At 36.8% G+C, this 22,024-nt stretch overlaps 1 protein-coding gene across 5 annotated transcripts in view; it reads left to right on the top strand.

Annotated features, from left to right (window-relative positions):
- The window catches only part of SLC16A7 (solute carrier family 16 member 7), a 195,391-nt gene that overhangs the window by 80,340 nt on the left and 93,027 nt on the right, over positions 1-22,024 (top strand). The window contains exons 2-4 of one of the 5 annotated variants that reach the window (XM_040491545.1): positions 9,626-9,730; positions 14,689-14,816; positions 17,768-18,011. In XM_040491545.1, the coding sequence (XP_040347479.1) occupies positions 17,798-18,011 (214 nt within the window). In that variant the 5' untranslated portion in view covers positions 9,626-9,730; positions 14,689-14,816; positions 17,768-17,797. Of the gene's footprint in view, positions 1-9,625; positions 9,731-14,688; positions 14,817-17,767; positions 18,012-22,024 lie in introns of those variants that run through there. The other 4 variants (XM_040491546.1, XM_040491547.1, XM_040491548.1 and 1 more) reach the window with 4 other exon arrangements.

The raw sequence follows: 22,024 nt of genomic DNA, 5'->3' as shown, positions 1-22,024 counted from the left end.
GGGGAGGGTGGGTGATGGGTATTGAGGAGGACACCTTTTGGGATGAGCACTGGGTGTTGTATGGAAACCAATTTGACAATAAACTTCATATACTGAAAAAATAAAAATAAAAAAAAGAAACGGAAAAAAAATACCATACTCTGTTGTAACCATCTACTTCATAATTTACCTCCTAGATGGAGTTATTTCATAGGTCAGAGACAATAATTTGTGTCCTGGTCATCTTTATATTTCTAAGGCCTTGCATAAAATGAGATACCCAGTAAATGTTAAGTGAGTGAATGAGTATATCACCACAGGAAACAAGAAGATATGAAAACACAATGTTCTGTCTTGATTTCGTCATGAGGGCAGACAATTAGAATGAAGGAAGAGACTTGCAAGGCTTATCTCCAGGAATGAGAACTCAGGATAGAGATTCATTTTCCACTTTAATTATCATCTCAGAGACAGGCAAAATCTCTAATTGAAGACCAGCACAGTTAATACTCTAAGCTGTAGAACTTACCATATTTATCATTTTTACTATCCCCATGTATTTCCCCACAGTGATGATTCATAATAACCCCCAAAACAAAGTCTAACTTTAGGACTGTCAAGAAATGAAAGATTTAGGGAAACTATCCCACTTTCCAGTCAAGACTACAAGAGTAGAATTTAAAAAAAGACAGATAGGCAACAGGCAAGAAGACTAGAAAACAGGCTGAGTTCCTGGGACCCACAGCCAAGAAAGAATGAAGCAGGCGGTGAGTTGATCCTTAGAGCATCCAAGAGCCCTGGGGCTGAATATCACAGAAAATGGAGGGCATTTTCCAATATAATGTTTTCCAGAAAACAAACGGTTAACTATGTTTGAAAAACAGCTTTGAACTTCATAGGGATTATATCTAGTCTTATTTCTCTTAGACTGAGGATGAGTTATCTTGATTGCAATTAAGTTTTGGATTGAGAAGAACTCAGGGAGAGAAGAAGGTTCTTCAACTTCTACTATTTAGAAGGAAGTGAAATAAAAATTCCTCCACATTTTACTTCCTTTACTTCCCCTGGCTACTTTATTTGCAAGCTTGTTTTTTGTTTGTTTGTTTGTTTGTTTATCCCACCCGTGAATGATGAATCTCTATCATTATACCCTGTTTATTTTCATTTTTACACGGTATCAGTCTGTTATTATCTTGTCTATATTTATAACATTCTTTTTGCCTCTCTCCTCCACTAAAATATGCAACCACGGGTGGGGATTTGTTTTGTTCAGCACTGTAGCCACTGCACTTGGCATACAGTAGGCTTTCAATTGATACTTCTTGAATATTAACTGAATATGGAGTCAGGTTATATTAATGATCCCAGTTCTTCTGACTCTTCACCTTTTACTTTTTTATAAGTACTTTGAATTCTCTGAAAAATCTTCCATCAAACATTTCTGGGAATCACATGAGATCAGAAAGAGATCAGATGAGGTTTTCCACTACTGCTTCTCACCAGTAATGCCCTCAGTGAAAACAACAACAAGAAAAACAAAACATTGCCAATGGAAAAGACCTTGTCTTCTGATGCTCCAAAAATAATTGACTACTGAGGGCCTGAAGCTGGCCAAACTTTATCTTCTGAATCTTAAAACATCAATGTGTACAGACCTTCAAAGTCTTTTGGGAAAACAGTTTTCTTGAGGTTCTGTCCCTAAACTCTCTGTCCATTAGAATCTGCAGACTGAGCATGGGTACTATGCCATACATCTTGTTTACTGGATTATTTTACTCTCGCCTGGGCCTCCATACACTCTTCTCTCTGCCTTTAGCCACATATCAAGACAAAACAACAACAACAGCAGCAACAACAACAACAATAAAACAGAATTGTTAATTCGTGCAAATAGATTCCTAGAATCATCTTCAGCTCACTAGCTCTATGAGCATAATTTGGAACCTCAATTTTACCTGCATCAGAACAATCGTCTGTATAAACATATTGTTCTCCTTTGAATCTAGAAGTCTCCATACCTCATTACAAACATTTTCTTAAAATCAGAACTGCTCCAAAAATTGTAGAAAAGTTGTTCATAACATTTTTTGTAACCAGCGAATCTGCTGTAATCTCCTGGTTTACCAGGAGATGCATAGTAATGAGAGAGAGGTATAAGCATGGTTGGGAATGAAGAGAGATGAAGAGTGTTTCTCATTTTGTAGCCCCTTTTAAGGTCAGGTGTTACTGAACATAATATTTTAAATAGTGATTCAACCTACAGCATGTCTTAGTCTTTTATATTTGGATGGGGATGTCTGTTACAGGTTCTTTTGAGAGAGTCAGCTCTAGACATAGATGGCATCGGTGTCATTCAGGACATTTTTCCTTAGGTCCCGAAGGAGCATGGCTTAGTCAGTCTGAACTCCTCTCAAGACAGGGCTAGATTCAAAGGCATATTTATTTCCATCACTTTGATGGGTCAGCTTAGAACCGGATAGAATTATGAGCCTCTAGGAATCCCATGATACAGCTTTATTCCCCAGGGTCCTTGGTAATACATTTTACATGTTTGACCCCAAAGAAACTGGGTGAAACTAGAAATTCTACTTAGTTTGACTAGAATCTGACTGGCTTTTACAAAGTTTTCTGTGAGGGACGCCTCCGTGGCTCAGTCGGTTAAGCTTCCGACTCTTGATTTCAGCTCAGGTCATGATCTCATGGTTCATGGATTTGAGCCTCACATCGGGCTCTGCACTGACAGTGTAGGGCCTGCTTGGGATTCTCTCTCTCCCCCTCTCTCTGTCTTTCCCCTGCTCACACTCTCTCTCTCAAAAATAAATAAACATTAAAAATTTTTTAATTAAAAAAAGTTTACTGTGAGACCAAAATTTACCTAGTTTCATTTAGTTCTGTGTGAATCCCCGACCCCATTTACTGAAATAAATTGAGCCATTGAAACTAAATACATTGAGTAAGTTTTGTCATTATCTGCAGATAATGATTCTAGCACCAATGTCTATTTTAGGGATTGTATGAGTAACAAACTCCATGTTAGGATTTTTATGTTATTACTAAGTGCCAGTTTATATAATTGAATGTACATAAATTTCTTTATTCGAAAGGACTATAAGAAGTGAAGTACTCTAAAACACAAAAACAACCTGTGTCAAGTTTTATATATCCTGGAATGAAGTTATTTACTTAATCTGAGGTTACGTGGTAGGTACTATAGAGAATATAATATGATTTATTCATGGTTCATGGTCTCAAGATACTTACAGTCCAGGATGGGGGATAGATGTGAATAATTTCAAAATAAGATATGGCATAGTATAATAAAATGGCTTTCAGAGTTTAGAGAAGGTAGATTTTCCCTTCTCATAAGTTATTAGAAAGACTTCCATGATTTTATTTTAAAAGGCATCGTTTATTTGTGTGGAAGGATGGGCATTATTTCATCATGTGACTATGTACGAGGATTGAGTAAATGAAGGGAAGGTAGACTTCTTGGGGGGATAAAGCCCCTTTCTGCCCTAAAACAAGTCTGGGAGCTTTGTATCCTATAACTAAAGCAAACCAAAATGCATATTAACAGTGAAGACTGAGAAACTGTGAAATAAATACATCATTTAGCAGAGAATTCCTCAAATCTACCTGATTACTTATATGTAAACATCCTGTGGGACAGGTATTTTATGTAATATATAGATAGAGTATTATGCAAATTTAAAACTTGAATGATAAAAATGAGCAAGAAAGATTTAGTATAGTCAAATATTGCAATGCCTTGTACTCTGCGGTACCACTGAAGTTTTTGAGTGATGCAGTAACCCAATCTGAGGGTACTGTTGGGAGGTTAATCCTGCTGGGGAACATCAAAGGGAGGCTGGCTGTGTGAAGAGGTTACAGGAGGCAAGCATGGGAAATTGAAGATGGACAGTCCCTTAGGGGACAATGTGAGATGAACAGGAGTGTGAACCATACTGGTCAAAGAGAAATTAAAAGAAAGATGCATTCAAGAGCTATTAAAGAAAAGTATCCATGCATAAGGAAGGACTTATGGATTTACAGCCTAGGACCTGACTGTTACTACAATTAACAGACTTAGGGGAATTTAACAATTCAGTGGCATATCCTTTTGAAAATGTCTAGGGAGTAGTACGAAATAAAGAACTATAACTTAGGAAAAACATAGCCACAAGGGATAGAGAATTGCTACCTCACGTGTAAAAGTGGTAACTGAATTTTTAGAGGTAGATGCTATTATGGAGAGTAGGTAAAGGAAAAAGAGAATCAACAATATTACCTTTATGAGAACCCACATAGTTGGACCTGAAGAGGAAAACTAGTCATGGAAGGAGGTAGAGTGAGGGAGTGAGATAGAAACCAAAGTCTCAAGTACAAAGTACAATTAAATATTGTTAAATACCATAGAAAATTCTGAAATGAGCGCCAGTGGTTTTGGAGATTAGGAAGTCATAGCTCATTTTTAAGAGAAAATTTATTCAGCGAAGCTTGCAAGTGAAAGGTTCCAAGCAAGGAATTACGAGTAGATGGGGAGAAAATAGAGGTTTTAAGGGAAGATGGCTCTTGCATGAAGTTTTGAGGTAAAGATGAGAGAAATATGATGAAAGCTCAGGAAAAAAAAATGGTAACTGGAGTAGGTTATGCTTTCCTGTTCTTTTTAGGCTTGAAGAGGTAAATAAACACAGTAGGCTAAAGGAAAGAACCAGAATAGACAAATACATTAAAAATTAAAAATAACGCATGGGAATTATTGTTTCCAAAGCCCTTAGAAAGGTCAGAGAGATTTCCTTAACAATGATAAATAAATGAATTAGCATGAGAAAAGCGAAGGATGTCTATTTGTCTAGAACAGAACAGGAAGAGAAGGTTTGTTTGCAGTGGAGGTTAAAGATAGGAATCCCCTTTCTGCTGTCCCCAGGTTTGGAAAGTTCTAGGGAGAAACGGTGGCAGCCTGTAGTTCCTACCTCAGCTGCTTGTCTTGCTGTCAGTCGGTCTGGGATGTGTTGGACGAGCAAACTAAAAGTCAGAGGAAGCTTAGCCATGTCTTGTAAAGCAGCAAGGAGTGTAAAGAAAGCCTCAGGGTGGGGGAGCTCTTCCCTGGCTGAGGCAAATTCAGAACAAATAGGAGTGAATCGCCTGGAACAGAGTGGTACCCAGTCAGGCAGGACAGTCTCTTGAGAAGATGGGTGGATGCCAGGATCTACAAGGGAACAGCAAGGTGGAAACAAAATTAAACTAATAAAATGATTAAAGGTAGAGAAATTAAATTGACCTCAAATTGCTTGGAATTATCGATATCATCCTTGCCCAGGTGGCAGCAAAATCTGAGTGAAGCCTCCAGGCTTTTAGGAGAAAGCTAAGGGGGAAAAATGGATACAGCGTGCAAAGATGAAAGGGTTCTCATCATTTCATTACTCTAACTTTGTGTGGTACTAGTGTGTCGTCTGTTCTCAGATGACTGCATTTGTTTCTGTATTTTTGTGGGATTCACAGCCTTGACTAGTATTGTAAGGAAAGGAGAAAGGGAGTGAGACGATTTTCTTTTCTCTGCGTTAGGGATGATGCTTCTTTCTGGTGACCTTCTAGAAGTGACAAGCGGGATCAAACCAATGGATTTATTTTCAGTGGCTCCTGTAGCTCTCATCTAGGTTCTATTTAACTTTGGGTTCATTTTTGTTCCAGTCAGCATCAACTTCATTATCAGCGTTCAGTGCATATCACATAACAATAACATCAGATTCTAAATACGAGGGCTTAAAATTGTGGATTCTGTGGGGCTTTACAGGGAAGTTTCCTGAGAGGATCTTCAGACTGATTCTTGAGAATGTCATAAAATGGGATGAAAGTAATCACTTCGGCTCTGCCTCCTATTTCAGCTGGGTTTTATTGATCTTTTATAAGAAATGACTGCAGTTAACGGTCCCCACCAATGTCAGTGTCGTAAAATTTATATATAAGTTAGACAAGAGGGATACCTTTTGGAATGTTTGTAAATAGTCAATTCTTATGCATTATTAATGATATCTTCAGTGACTATTTAAAATTCTATCGAACATGTTATTTTTACTGAACAATAATATGATGACCTGATTCCCGTTTGGTAGTGGTATAGCACATTTTTTTTAATTTAGGGATATATAAATTGGGCAAATTTGGGAACTAAAAATATATAGTGTATGAATTGAAATATTACATAGTTTTTAAAACACTTTGAATATATCATGTGCAAGGTTCTGTTTTCACTCTGTTTTGGAAAGATGCCTTCACGTGATTTATTTGCAACACTGAACCAAATTGTCCTGCGTTTATGGGAACATATTCTGTTAAAGAACATGGCAATATGCTTCAATATTTTAATCCTGATCATGAAAAACCATTCAAACACATACCAACCAGGTCCTCTGAGGATCTCATATAATAATTTTTATGGAAACTAAATTGTGATTTGGGAATTGAATAAAATTCTAAGCACACTTAAGGAACTAATACTTGTCCTATAGGAGCCTTCTTGTATTTAAGTACGTGGCCCAGTCCCCTTACATAATGAAATTCCTTCAGAGGATTCTTTCAAAAGAACTTTTCTCATTTCCAAGTTTTTGGAATCTTGGAAAACTTGCTCAAATAATGTCTATCTGTTCATTACTTATTTTCGGAGAGATAGAAATTTGTATTTCACAAGCTAAGAGAGTCTATAAAATAGGACTATTTTTGTGTCATAGAATCAAATATAAGCTGAAAGGGACCTCAGAGAATGCCTAATCCTGCTGTCTTTTTACAAATAAGGAAACTAAGAGCCAGTGTGAATGCCACTTGCTCAAAGGGTTACGGCACTTTAGTGACATTTAATGTGATCTATGTATTCGAAGTTTCCAGTGTTAGATCTCTGTATGTCACATAAAGTAAGATGCAGGATATAGGAGTCATTTTAATCACTTGATCATTTTATATTTCCAACAGACACTATTCCTTTCTATCCAGGCTGATGACAACATTTTATAATATAACCCTTTAAAATGTTTTTAAAATTATTTGATTCCAATCAGTGCAAATAAGAACATTCTCAGTTCTTTATGAGCAATGCCTCTCTAAATACACTTAATGAGAGACAATTTAAGGTTACTAGACCTTCAGAGACCAACGATTCATTTCTTTTCCACCCCTGCCCTCAACTATTTTTTAAACTGAAAGAACTTACTGGTGTCTGACTCAAGCCAGTAAGAGATTTTAAGAAAAAGCACTAAGGCTGCACCCTTGGTTTGGCCTTTTCCCGTGACCTTTTGATTCAGTTTTTGCATTGAGGCAGTGTCTTAATTTGAGAATCTTTTACCAGGCTATCTATAGGGGACGGAAATGTGTCTTACAACCCTCCAAGTCCCTGTAATACATGGATTGTCCCTTTTTCCTTTCCACCCTTGCTTGCAAGCAGATCAAATCTATTATGACCTTATTGCCTCTGCTAGTACTTATTAAATGTAGCTAGTTAAAACCAACTCATGATACCAAGATTCTTTATCTAAATCTCTTGTCCCAAAATGCCAACTGCCCTGTGTGCATTTTCTGCCTTCCAAGATGCCACAGACAAATAGTTTTACCAAATATTTTGCCTCTGCTTCACATAATTGTCATTTTTCTAATCTCTTCTAACAGGGTCCTTCCTCACAACCATCAGCCTATCCCTAAAGCCAATGCCACACATTTTAGGATTTTGTTTTACACACACCGCCTCAAAATTTGTTGTTCTATCAAACAGCTCTAATATGTTAAGGCATATGACAATAGATATTTATTTCTTATTCATGCTACTTGGAAATATGGGTCAGCAATAGCGCCGGTTGGCTCCTGGCTAACCTTCAAACATCAGGGATCTAGGGACATGTTTTCATATTAGAAGTAAGGACTATACGCACAGTGTCAAAACATGCGAACATATTTTAAGGTGACTCTTACTGCTTTATATCGCATTGACAAAGCATGTCCAAAATTAGTGGGAAGGGAGTATATTTTGCTTTCAGAGAAGCAGGGCAAACATGAGTAGACCAGGACAAATAATGATGAAGAAAAAATACAATTGTCAATCGAATCCATTGCTAAGTGTGTAGTAAAAGAAACAACTGACAACTTGGTTAGGTTTCTAAGAGTTGCACAGCCCTTCCCTTCAAAGCCTTATAGTCCTGACTCTTGATACCATTTCCTGAATGCACTGGATGGCTAATTTTCCGTGGGCTCCAGCTTTTGTTTCCTCTTCCTAGTTTGGCAATTACCAACCGAATGTCTCCTGAAGTCTCCTGGGAAGTACAGAGCTGAAATGGGTGGAAGGCAGAAAGCCTAGGCAAGTGACAAGAAGCAAAGCAGAATTGGAACAGGCAAAATAGATAGTAGGGTGGAAAAAGGGCGGCAACATGCACACTGCCAGTGGTCCAGGATTGCAGAGTAACATGAAGATAGTAGGAAGCCTGCAGTTCTTAACTCTGAGCACCTTGTCCTAGAGTGAAACAAGTGCAGCAGGTAGACTTAAGGAAAGATACCCGACATGGTTGGCTTTCAGTTCATTGTCTGCAAAATGGAGACAATAGCTACTCAATAGAATTGTGAGAAAATACAGGTCAAAATGTCAGGTGTCTTAATCAGTGATGCTTACTTGTAATTTAAGAGTTAACAAGAAGTGTTATTTACATGGGTAATTGGTAGTGAGAAAATGTAATGTATATCTAAACTGATAGATCGAGACCATCTCTGGGTATCCTCTTTACAAAAGCCTCATCATTTCATTTAGATATAACTAAAAACAAAATCATACAAAGCAAGACAAAAGGAAACAAAAACGGAGGAAAGGTCTCTAAAAATATAGCTTCCAATTTCACTCTATTACTTACAATAACCATATTTGAATTGGTTGTGTATGAGTTAAAATTAACCTATTTTTCAAAGCAGACATAAACCCCAAAATTAGGGCAAATAATTAAATGTGTAAGATTAACTTAAAGCATTTTATATAGCAAGATATTATAATAAGTGTTATTCCAAACTAGTATAGTTAAATATATATATTTTTTACCAACCTCACCCAAGACTATGACCTATGTGTTGTTGTTTTTTTTTTAAATAAATATTCATTTTTGAGAGAGAGAGAGAAAGAGCAGGACCAAGAAGGGGCAGAGAGATGGAGACAGAGGATCCAAAATCCTGATGTGGGGCTCAAACTCACAAACCCTGAGCTCATGACCTGAGCTGAAGTTGGACGCTCAACTGACTAAGCCACCCAGGTGCCCTTTATGAGATCTTTTTAAATGCATCTCTTTTGTCATATATTTTGAATTTTGCTATCAAACACATTTTTAGCATCGTGTTTTCACTGAACATTATATAATACATATTTCCCTTGTTACTGCACAATTTTTGTAATTATCATTTAATGTATGTATAACAGTTTACCAAGTGAATGGCAGTGACATATGTTCAACCACTTCCCAGCATTGGTCATTTAAGTTGTCTTTACTTTCCCCATATTATAAATACTATTACTCAAGGGCGAGAGGATGCAGGCATTGTAGAATTGGGTTACAATTCTATTGGGGGACAAAGAGGTATGTCATAGATGGAACTAAAACAGGATTCTAAAAGGAGCATTGCTTCACAGGAAGCTTCAGCCACCTGGTGAGCAGAGGAATAAGGGAGCTTATCTTGGTGAAATGGAAGACCATGTTACTTCATGCCTCTGGCTGGTTTGATTCACCTTGCTCTGGTACTGTATCTTAATCCTGCCCTCAACAGTATTGTATTTTATAGAAACTTCTAGGAGATTCTAGCATATTTCTCAATCTCATCCTTGGTATCAGGAGATCTTACGGACTTTTTTCTTTACTTAATTTTTTAAAATGGGCTTTGTAATAGAAAAGTCAGAAGGGTATTCTATGGCCCTGTAGTCTTCCTGGAAATCTTCAGGAATTTTTTTTAACACCCCTTTCTTAGTGCCAGTTAATTACCTTCCTTTCAAATTGAGGAAAGAAACAAATACCAGAAAATCTTTGAAGACTAAATGCATAATGGAAGACCCAAAAATCTGTAAATATAGTTCCATTTTTCCAGGTTGACCAGAGAATGTCACTAAAATATAAGAGGTAAAAAAGATAATGTCGGACAGCATCCTGCCCCCGGTACCGAGTTTTATCTTAGTCTGTTAAGGCTGCTGTAACAAAATACCATATACTAGGTGGCTTATAAATAACAGAAATTATTTCTCACAGTTCTGGAGACTGGGAAGTCAAAGATCAAGGTGCCAGCAGATTCAGTGTCTGGGTAGGGCCCTCTTCCTGCTTCATAGTATCCTCATTCGACAGAGGGAGCAAGGGAGCTGTCTCGGGGCCTCATTTAAAAGGGCATGAACCGTATTCATGAGAACTTCACCCTGGTGACCTAACTGCCTCCTATAGGCTCTGCCTTCAAATACCATCACCATTTGGGATTAGGTATCAACATCTGAATTTTGAGGTAACACAAGCACTCAGGTTCTAGGACCATATGAGGTATATTGCAGATTCTAGGGATTAGACATGGACATCTTTTGGAGGGCCCCTATTCAGCCCACTAAAACTGCTTTTACACAATTCTAAAGTGTAGGATTAGAAATTGGGAATTGCTTGGTGTGGGATGTCCATTTCCAATTCTTTATAAATAATTATGGGCTGGTTCATATTATTTTTTATAATTTGCCCATTATAAAAACATCTTCAGTTAGTTTGACCTTTATTATCAATTAGCATTCTCAGAGTCCTTTTAACTACAGCAGTAGTTCACATCTAAAAATAGGTTTTGTGTTACTGACATTTTGTGGGCCATGCACTATTGATATCTCTCTTGTCTAGTTGTCAAAGTAAATCAGTCTATAGGATTTAAAAGATGGTCCATCTGGAAGAATAAAATAACCTCTCAGAATTAGATTCCCATTTTAATTCAATTACCTGTTGGAAAAGAGAAGATTTGGTTCAGTTTAATTCCTATTGTAAAATTGGGTGAGCTATCATCTAAACTTAAATATCGTACGTTAATTTGACACAATTCTATCCTTTTGTATAAGAAAAAGGAAACAGAAAGCAAAAAGTCTTCTTCATTATTCTTTAAGGAACATAGTAATCCCTTTAGGTGAAAACACAGCCAAGGTAGGATGTGAAGAACAAGCCATGCTTTATCTATGGGCTATCTAGATGAATTTATAATGAAGTCAATAGTCTCCTAACATCAATTGATTTAATTTGGGACTTAGTTTCCTGAGAATATTATTTCTGGACTGTATTTTGCAACACAGACTTCTGGATGGCTTAGACTATTGATAAGGGTTCATAAAATTGAGGCATCCTGATTTAGATTTGGGTAGTTGAAGAAAAATTATTTGCAAAATATATAAAGGAACATTCTGATATTCTGTGGAACTGAATGAGAAAGGGCCCTAAATATAACACTGGAGTCTACCCATTGATCATCACTAATAGTTATATTATTTCTTTGTACTACATCTTCCTCTCCATAGATTAGTCAACCCATATTGATTGCTAGAAGATAAAGCAAGGTTTTGGGGCTTTAGCATGTCCCCCCACATAAGTTTTTTACTTTAAAAATTTTATTTTTTATTTTTTTACATTTATTTATTTTTAAGAAACAGAGTGAGACAAAGTGTGAGCAGGGAAAGGGCAGAGAGAGAAGGAGACACAGAATCTGAAGCAGGCTCCAGGCTCTGAGTTGTCGGCACAGAGCCCGAAGTGGGGCTCAAACTCATGAGCTGTGAGGTCATGACCTGAGCTGAAATTGGACACTCAACCGACTGAGCCACCCAGGCGCCCCCTAAGTTTTTTACTTTATAGCCAGATGTTGTCAGTAGTCATTAAGTCACCCTTTTTGTCAATGACAATGATATATTGTAGTCTATATACTCAACCACATTATAGAGAGGGTAGATGGAAATAAGCTGAAATAGTGATGAATTCCTAAAGACTTTGAAGGATAGTTGATGTTTAGAATTAGAGAACAAATATTTGAATTCCAATGGACCAGACAGACAAGGATATATGCAAGAATTGAAATTTGGAAATCCACCATAGAAATAAAACTGAAGGAATGTATTTGTTAGCAGAAAGAGCAGCCTCTAAGTTGCTGTGTCAAAGTGGAATCGGTAACAATGGGCCTAACAAAAATACTAGTCATGGTACCAATTTGATCACTTACTGGACATTACACGTTGGAAAAATCACTTTGCACCTCTAACTCTTCATGCCCTCATCTCTCTCTCTCTGTGTGTCTCTCTTTTCACAGAATCCAGTGATTTGTTTTGCTTTAGCTTATTTATTTTCAGAGAGAGAAAGAACATGAGCAGGGTAGGGGCAGAGAGAGGGAGAGACAGAGAATCTGAAGCAGGCTCTGCACAGTAAGCAAGGAGCCCAATGGGGGGCTCAAACTCATGAACTGTGAGATCATGACCTGAGCTGAAACCAAGAGTCGGATGCTTAACTGAATGAGTCATCCAGGTGCCCCATATGCCCTTATCTCTAAATGTGATTAAAAACACCACTTCCTCTTCATTTATGGAATTATGATAATTAATTGAATCTTTGGGGGAAAAAATTAAGCATTGCTGTTTTTTTTTTTTCATGCATCCTGTTGTAAGTAAAAGCCATCATGAAACAAGTGGCGTATGTGAGAACTGCTAAGAAACCAAATTAGCTGAGAGCATAGTCCAACTTGCACCTATGGTAATTAACCCAGCTTTTGTAGGGACACATAAGCTTTATGCCTTCTTGGACTTTAGGAAACAATCTCCAAAATAGTTGCTTTCCCAAATTATAAGAAAACCTTCCCATATTCTTAAGGATTGTTGATCTTCTACTATTTTTTTAGTAGGGCACACAATTCTAAAACACTGCTTTTCATTTTTAAAACTAAAGACTGGAGCACCTGGGTGGCTCAATGGGTTGAACATTTGACTTTGGCTCAGGTCATGATCTGACAGTTCATGAGTCCCGAGTTGGGCTCTGTGCTGACAGCTCAGAGCTTGGAGCCTGCTTTGGATTCTGTGTCTCCCTCTCTCGCTGCCCTTACACTCTGTCTCTCTTTCTCTCTCTCTCAAAAATAAATAAATATTAAAAAAATAAGAAAAAACCTAAAGACCAATTTATGGGTTGTATGGATATAAATATATTTGCATAAACATGTATTAAAATATGATAGTTTTAGAGATGTAGAGAAAGGGGTGTAAAATAGATTAATATAGTTATAATTACCAAGCAGGAAGTTATAACTTACTGGATTTTTGGCCAGTTTGTTGAAAAAGCCATGCATATGCGTTGGTCTTTCTGTAAGAAAATAGACCAGTCAGGTTAAAGCACTGTGAAAGTTTTGTAGAAATGTTAGATGGCATTTAGAATGTGGACTTGTCAAGATTGCTTGTTGTGGCCTCTCTGCTGACCTCCATAAAGCATGATGATAATTAAGCATGGACTGCAAGGTCGGAGCCCAATTTTCAAGAATGCCTCAGGCTTTCCTCTGAGGCTTTGCCCTGAACTCAGGGCAGTTCTCTGTGCCAGAGGAAACGGACAGAAACTGTATTTTGTAAAATATAAGAAGGGTTTTCTGCATTCGGATGGGCTAGTTACATGTAGGATGGGGCTGCCATCCCTAGATTACCCGGCTTAAAGTTACCAAGGTTCCCAAGGCACCTGGTAAGACCAGAACAGATGTTTCTCCTCGCTGCTGTTACCCCAGACCTGGGAGACCCATTTAGCATGAACTCTTTTTTCCTAGTGTAAGTTAAGACTTTAATTCCAGCCTTATCCATTTATCAGATTTTATTCTTGACTTTATAATACCCTGAGTACTCTTCATTCTGGTCCCCACCCTCAGTTTCTCAGACTTGGCAACTAGATCACAGGCTTTGCTCATCCTGTCATACAAATCTCATTTGTATGGTCTGGTGGCTCTGTTGCCTGCCTTCAACACTTTAGATACAGCAGCCTTGTATGCAAAACAGGAAACTGATTATTTAATTGAAGAGTTGACTTTTTCTCAGCTTTAATCTGGGCAAAGGAATGTCTAACCCAAACAAAATAAACTCTAAGTACTAGCTTCTATATATTCAGCACAAGATTCAAGTTGAAATAATAGTATTTGATGTATTAGGGAATTTTAGCCTATTTGTCTGTCACCCAGATCTGATTAGGAAGTTTTAATTCTAAATCAGAAGGTCCCTAAAATACTTTTATTCCTTTTCATGACCCAGTCTGTCTCACTGTGAGACATATATATTATTGGTAATATTTCCCATAATTCTCTTTTAAACTTTGTTTCCTTTGTCAATGGATATTTTCTTTAATTGAATTTTACAGCAAATTATTTAAATGAGTATAGGAAATTATTTGAGTGACAGCTAATGAATGCCAATAAATTTCCTTCTCATATTGATAGATATGCAATCTATTATTTACTTTTTTAAAAAATGCCTAGTTCTTCATTTTATACTTATAATTTTTTTTTCTCACACATGTATGTTTGTCATTTTGTTCATACTGTAGTAATCCAATTGATGGGTTGACAAAGAAATTTTGCTAATTATTAAAACATGGTCACATGTTTTCCTGGGATGATCAAAGCTAGTGGCTTTAATGAGGCTTATGGATTGAATTATACATGTAACCTTTGTTTTTTTCATTTCTTTAGGAAATACAGAGTCTGCTCTACTCTCCCCTTTGCATTGCCGTCACATATCACTTCAAGGAATAGTGACTAGGCTTAAAAATTCCACGGATAATCCAAATAAATCTGTTCAATTTGGCATCTATCAACAGGTAAAATTATACTTTTAATTCCTATTTTTTCTGATTATTTCCACAAACAAAAGGAAAAAGACACAACAGCTATAAGTTGTGTAAAATATTAACAGAATTGTGCACAGGAAACTAACGAGACCATTGAGTGTGTGAATTGGATCTGACTTAATCAACTCAGGAGTTTTTTAATACCGAACAGGTTGGGGGCACCTGCATCCGACTTTGACCCAGGTCATGATCTTGTGGTTTGTGAGTTCGAGCCTCGCATCTGGCTCACTGCTGTCAGCACAGAACCCACTTGGATCCTCTGTCCCCCTTTTTCTCTGTCCCTCCCCTGCTCACGCACACGCTCTAAAATAAATAAACATTAAAAGAAATAATGAACAGGTGAAAGTGGAATATTTCAAGGGCTAATTGGTTAGGCTGTACTTTGTAATGATTTAGTTAAGAGATCATGAGATACCAATTTATATGGAAAAAACTAAACAGCTAGGAGATAAGAAAGTGAAGAGGTATAAATGGTGCCTCTCAACCTGGAGTATGTGGTTATAATTAAAATCGAGCAAATGTGTTGTAAACAGATAACAAAAGATCGCATACTAAGATAAACTGGTGAAAAAATAACAATACAAAACAAGGATTGAGGAGAAAAAATATTTCAGTCATATAATCCTTTTTTGTTAAAAATTTTTATTTTTGAGAGAGAGAGAGAGAGCGCACATAAGCAGGGGAGGCGCAGAGAGGAAGAGAGAGAGAATCCCAAGCAGGTCCCATGCTGTCCACATGGAGCCTGACTCGGGCTTTATCCCATGAGCTGTGAGGTTATGACCTGAGCCAAAATCAAGAGCCAGATGGTTAACTGATGAGCCACCTATGCCACCTATATAATCCTTTTTTTAAGGGCCTTTATGAGCATAGATTCCTGTCTATACAATAGAAATCCTAACATCAACCTAGCTTATTAGTAAATTTCAGTATTCATATTCATAACATGATTTGAATATTAGTAAATTTCAATATTCATATTGATATAATGCTTAATGATTTAAAAGTGTATTTAAGATTATTTAGAAATGTTATTTTTGAAATGATAAAACAAATCATTCAGTTGTATTTCTGAGTGTTTACAATAGCAGATGTAATAAAAACTGTAATAGTTTAAACTCATGAATTAATAATGAAAGACAGATTCTTTTATGCAAACAGGAAAATTGCAGAGAACTGCTCTACCTATTTTAGGTTTCATTTTTATCATTCTTCCTATGTGAATTTCTGAAAGCAAAGTCCTTCAGTATAACTATCAGCAGATTATAAAATTTTAGAATTTAGACTATTTTCATTCAAAATCTAAATAAAAAACACATATAAAAGATCACTGAAAGTATCCCTGATGTAATCTGACATTAAAATAAAAAATCTGTCTCTGTTTTTATAGATATATGTTTAGTTTTTTGGTAGGTTTTCTGAAAACAGGTGGCAAAATTAGTTTTTATTAACTCATTTCCAACATTATTTTACTAACAGAAAATTGCTTCTCTCTCTCCTCTGCATTGCAATTGAAATATGTTCACAAATAACATGAGAGTTGTAATAAGAAGACACTGAGAAAGGCTGGCAATTGCAGCAAAAGCTAAGCAAACAGCTTTACAAAGAAACATTGATGTTAGGCAACCAAGGTGTTTTAAAGTTAACTTCAGTTGTATTAAGTATGTGTGATCATTTCTTCCACAGGAGAGTGGGTGCTATGTACCATAAAGTTAGCAGTTAAGTGTTCCTAGTCATATCCAGAGAGAAAGTCCTTTCTTTTAACAAACAATAACATGCCATTCATCTGTTTGAAAGAATTTCATTGCTATGAAAAAAATGCATAAAATATATCATTCATTAAATGGTAGCACCATTTTGAGAAGAGTGGTAATGTTAATTCATTAAAACCATGTAATTTCTAATGCTATGAGTCTAGAAAACAGATGCATGTGAAATATTTTTAAGGGTTCTCAATTATTAAAAGAAAAATTCTAAAATGTATCTAATCTAATATTTCTACTAATTTAAAAATCTATTCTTTAAAATCTATCAGATTTAATACATGGTCCTTTAAAAATTTTTTTTAATGTTTATTTGTTTTTGACAGAGAGAGAGAAACAGAGTGCAAGCAGGGGAGGGGCAGAGAGAGAGGGAGACACAGAATCTGAAACAGGCTCCAAGGCTCTGCGCTGTCAGCACAAAGCCTGACATGGGGCTTGAACTCAAAGACTGCGAGATCATGACCTGAGCTGAAGTTGGACGCTTGAACCAACTGAGCCACCCAGTTACCCCATACATGGTCCTTTTTAAACTTTGTAAAGAAAATACTATTTTGGATTAAAAATGTAATCTGGGTTTTCTTTTTAAGTTTTTATTTATTTACTTCAAGAAAGAAAGCACAAGTGGGGAAGGAACAGAGAGAGAGGGAGAGAGAGAGAGAATCCCAAGCAGGCTCCACAGTGTCAGCCCAGAGCCCAAAGCAGGGCTCGAACTCATGAACTGGGAGATCACCACCTGAGTGGAAATCAAGAGTCAGACACTTAACCTACTGAGCCGCCTGGGACGCTCAACCAACTGAGCCACACAGGAGTCCCCAAATGTATTCTGTTTTTAAGTGATAATAGCTCTGTTTTTACTATGTTTAGAAATCAGATTGAGATAGCTTTTATTTTGGAGTTGGTACTTCAGTATAGAACTGAAACCGTTGAGTAATTTTTATTTCTGTAAGTGAATTAAATGGTTTCAACTTTTAGCCCATAGCAAAGTGACATACCTCATTCCATTTTTTTTGTTAATTTTCTGAGTATAAGCGTATTAAAAAGTATTCATGCAAAGTTATATAATTGTAGCTATAACTGGAATATACTATTTTGGTGATTATCAAGAGTAATGTATGAAAATGGAAATATGGTTTCAACTGTTATTTCATTTTCTTTAAACAGGTTATTTGAATTTCAAATAGAGGAGCAGACATGCCACCCCCAGCAGGTGCCCCACTGCATCCACCTCCTGATGGAGGATGGGGCTGGGTAGTGGTTGGAGCATCTTTTATCTCCATTGGATTTTCATATGCGTTCCCCAAAGCAGTCACGGTGTTCTTCAAAGAAATTCAGCAAATATTCAACGCTACCTACAGTGAGATAGCCTGGATATCATCCATTATGCTGGCTGTTATGTATGCAGGAGGTAAGGTTTCTGGTAATAAATGGAATTGCCAATTAAGAAAACAATTCTTCCATACCACAGTGTTTTACATGTAGTGTCTTGGTGTATATATTGTCACTTTAAACCGATCAAACATATAATTCCAGATGAATTCTTAATAATTTTGTTGATTCCACCTCTTGAACTATTCACCTGAATCTGAGTATTACTAGAGTATTTATTTGAACGATAATTTCTTTGAACAAACTAAGATTCACTAAATTATAGAATTTCCAAGGGAGCTACCTTTCCATTTAATTTGGAGTGAAGTCTATACTGTAGTGTCAGTATCATTTCCTACCACTGCTACAGTTGGTAGAAATGCTTTCTTCTTAATGAGAAATAACCTACAATTGCTGACAATCTATAAGCCTAGGAAGTACTTCACTTTCAGCTGCAAAAAATGGAGTGTTATCAGTACATTCTGGATCCATTCAGGTTTGTGTGATCAAAATAATTCCTTATCTCTGTCGTACTCATTAAATATGACAGGTTTTGGGGCGCCTGATGGCGCAGTCGGTTAAGCGTCCGACTTCAGCCAGGTCACGATCTCGCGGTCTGGGAGTTCGAGCCCCGCGTCAGGCTCTGGGCTGATGGCTCAGAGCCTGGAGCCTGTTTCCGATTCTGTGTCTCCCTCTCTCTCTGTCCCTCCCCCGTTCATGCTCTGTCTCTCTCTGTCCCAAAAATAAATAAACGTTGAAAAAAAAATTAAAAAAAAAAAATAATGACAGGTTTTAATTTAATTTTAATTTGCCTGAAAATTATCTCGTTACATTCCTTGTTTAAATGAGGGTAAGATTCATGAAGGATAAAAAATAAAACAAAGTACCGTATCAATTCTGAATATTTTTTAAAAAATGGAATTATTTGTGCATTATTATGTAAATTATTTTCTTTAAATCAATCTCAACAGCAGACTAGACTGTCTCTAATTTTTTTAAGTCATTACTTAAAATATTTAGGTTTTCGAGTTTTCATTTTTCAACTGGATACTTGATTTTAAGATACAGATGTAGGCTTAGAATATAAGCACTAAGAGAAACCATACAAATCATTTAGCACAGTTTCTTACTTGGCAGTTGAAGGTAATATGGCTCATTAGTGATAGGGAGATACCATTAGAAATAATATTCAACATTTATTAGTATTTACTTTCACATAAGTTCTCTCTAAACGCTTGTTATGTATCATATGATTTAATCCTCTTAACAATATGTGAAATAGGTATTATTTTCTCTCCATTATATAACTGAGGAAATCAAGACATAAAATAGTTTCCCAAGACAGACAGCTCATTAGTGGCAGATGGAAATTGAGGCTCAAAACATTGTCACTATGCTCTTATGCCTTTCTCATTTCTTCCTCTCTGCCTCTAGAAAGTGATAGAGCCAGATCTAGGCCAGGCCTTCTACTGACCTGCTTCAGTGATACCTCCACCGAGGTCATTTGTCAATGGCATATGATTATTCTGTAGGATATTGGGTCTTTAGTGTGCTACCGAGGTGAAAATTTTATCCTCCAATAATCCTGTGTGTGTGTGTGTGTGTGTGTGTGTGTGTGTGTGTGTGTATGTATGTGTGCACCTGTGTGCTCATGTTGATATGTGTTTTCCATTTTCTATATGTCACTGATTTTACATTATTCCAGTTTGCCTTTCTTAGCTTTTTAGTTAGGTTAAATTGCTGCATTTTTTGTTCTGGTACCAAAAGGAATCTTTAAAATGCTACTTGGGGGGCGCCTGAGTGGCCCAGTCGGTTGAGCGTCCGACTTTGGCTCAGGTCATGATCTCGCGGTCTGTGAGTTTAAGCCCCGTGTCGGGTTCTGTGCTGACGGCTTAGACCCTGGAGCCTGCTTCGGATTCTGTGTCTCCCTCTCTCTCTGCCCTTCCCCTGCTCATGCTCTGTCTCTCTCTCTCTGTCAAAAATAAATAAACATTTAAAAAAATTAAAATGCTACTTGGGTAGATCAGTGAAAACTTCTGCTTCTAAAACACTTTCTGAGTATCTCCTTTGGACAGTTACTTTAAGGAATATAATTATAGTACTTCTGATGACTATAGAAACAGTAGATACTGTGCACCCTGTCTTGTTCCTCTGGCAGAGGGTCAGGTGTTCTTTAATAACACTTCACTAGAACTACACACAAATTCCTCTTGTCCTGAGCTACAAAATGTGCTAATGTTAAGATATGAATTTTTTCCCCTTCTTAAATACAAATGAAACAGATTCCTCTAGAAGTCCATTGAATTTGAACATCATAATTTTTTGTTGAATAGGTAGTTGACTAACTCACAAGCAAGACAAAAAATTGTATAACTTTTAGATTAACTCAAGTCTTGACTTTATTACTTTTAAGCAAATAACCCAAAAATCCCAGTGCCTCAAAGGAATACATGTTTATTTATTGCTCAAGCAATGTTTCATCTAGTGGCTCTGCCATCACCTGAGACTTTGTGGTGTTTCTAAAATCTGTTCCATTTGTCTGGAGAGAATGAACACAGACATCATGGAAGAACATGTGGAGATATTTTAGGGCCAGGCCTGGAAAGGATAAATAGCACTTCTGTAATATTCCACTGGTCAGAATTTGTGTGTGTGTGTGTGTGTGTGTGTGTGTGTGTGTGTGTGTGTGTGTTTCAAAATTTTATGTAAATCCAAGTTTGTTAACATAGTGTAATAATGGTTTCAGTAGTAGAGTTCAGTGATTCATCACTTACATATAACACTCAATACTCATCCCATCAAGTGCCCTCCTTAATCCCTTCACCCATTTAGCCCATCCCCCCACTCACAACCCCTTACAGCAACCCTCAGTTTGTTCTCTTTGTTTAAGAGTCTTTTATGATTTGCCTCCCTCTCTATTTTATCTTATTTTTCCCTCCCTTCCCTTATGTTCATGTTTTGTTTCTTAAATTCCACATATGAGTGAAATCATACGATATTTCTCTGACTTATTTCACTTAGCATAATACGCTTTTATTCCATCCATATTGTTGCAAACGGCAAGATTTCATTCTTTCTAATCATTGAGTAATATTCCATCGTGTATATATATATATATATATATATATATATATATATATATATATATATACACCACATTTTCCTTATCCATTCGTCAGTCGATGGACATCTCGGCCTTTCCTTAATTTGACTAGTGTGGATAGTGCTGTTATAAACATTGGGGTGCATGTTCTCCTTTGAAACAGCATAAGCGTATCCTTTGGATAAATACCTAGTAGTGCAATTGCTGAATCATAGGATAGTTCTATTTTTAACTTTTTGAAGAACCTCCATATTTTCCAGAATGGCTGTGGCAGTTTGCATTCCCACTAATAGGGCAAAAGTGTTCCCCTTTCTCCGCATCCTCACCCACATCTGTTGTTGTCTGAGTTGCTCCTTTTAGCCATTCTGACAGGTTTGAGGTGGTATTTCATTGTGGGTTTGATTTGTATTTCCCTGATGCTGAGTGGTATTGAGCATCTTTTCATGTGTCATTTGGCCATCTAGATGTCTTCTTCAGAAAAGTATCTCTTTGTGTCTTTTGACCATTTCTTCACTGGATTATTTGTTTTTTTTGGTGTTGAGTTTGGTAAATTCATTATAGATTTTGGATACTAACCTTTTATCAGATGTCACTTGCATATATCTTCTCTCATTCCATCGGTTGCCTTTCAGTTTTGTTCATTGTTTCCTTACCTGTGCAGAAGCTTTTTATTTTGTTGAGGTCCCAATAATTCATTTTTGCTTTTGTTTCCCTTGCTTCCAGAGATGTGTCTAGTAAAAAATTGTTGTGGCTGAGGTCAAAGAGTTTGTTGACTGTTTTCTGTGCTAGGATTTTGCTGGTTTCCTGTCTTACATTAGGTCTTTCATCCATTTTGAATTTATTTTTGTGCAGAGTGTAAGAAAGTGGTCCAGTTCATTTTTCTGCATGTCCATGTCCAGTTTGCCCAATACCATTTGCTAAAGGACTGTCTTTTTTCCATTGGTTATTCT

This window comes from Herpailurus yagouaroundi, unplaced genomic scaffold, assembly GCF_014898765.1.
Source record: "Herpailurus yagouaroundi ecotype Mexico unplaced genomic scaffold, PumYag 182, whole genome shotgun sequence".
Lineage (NCBI taxonomy): Eukaryota > Metazoa > Chordata > Mammalia > Carnivora > Felidae > Herpailurus > Herpailurus yagouaroundi.
Note: the sequence above shows the minus strand (reverse complement) of the source record. Positions and strands in the feature narration are given on the sequence as shown.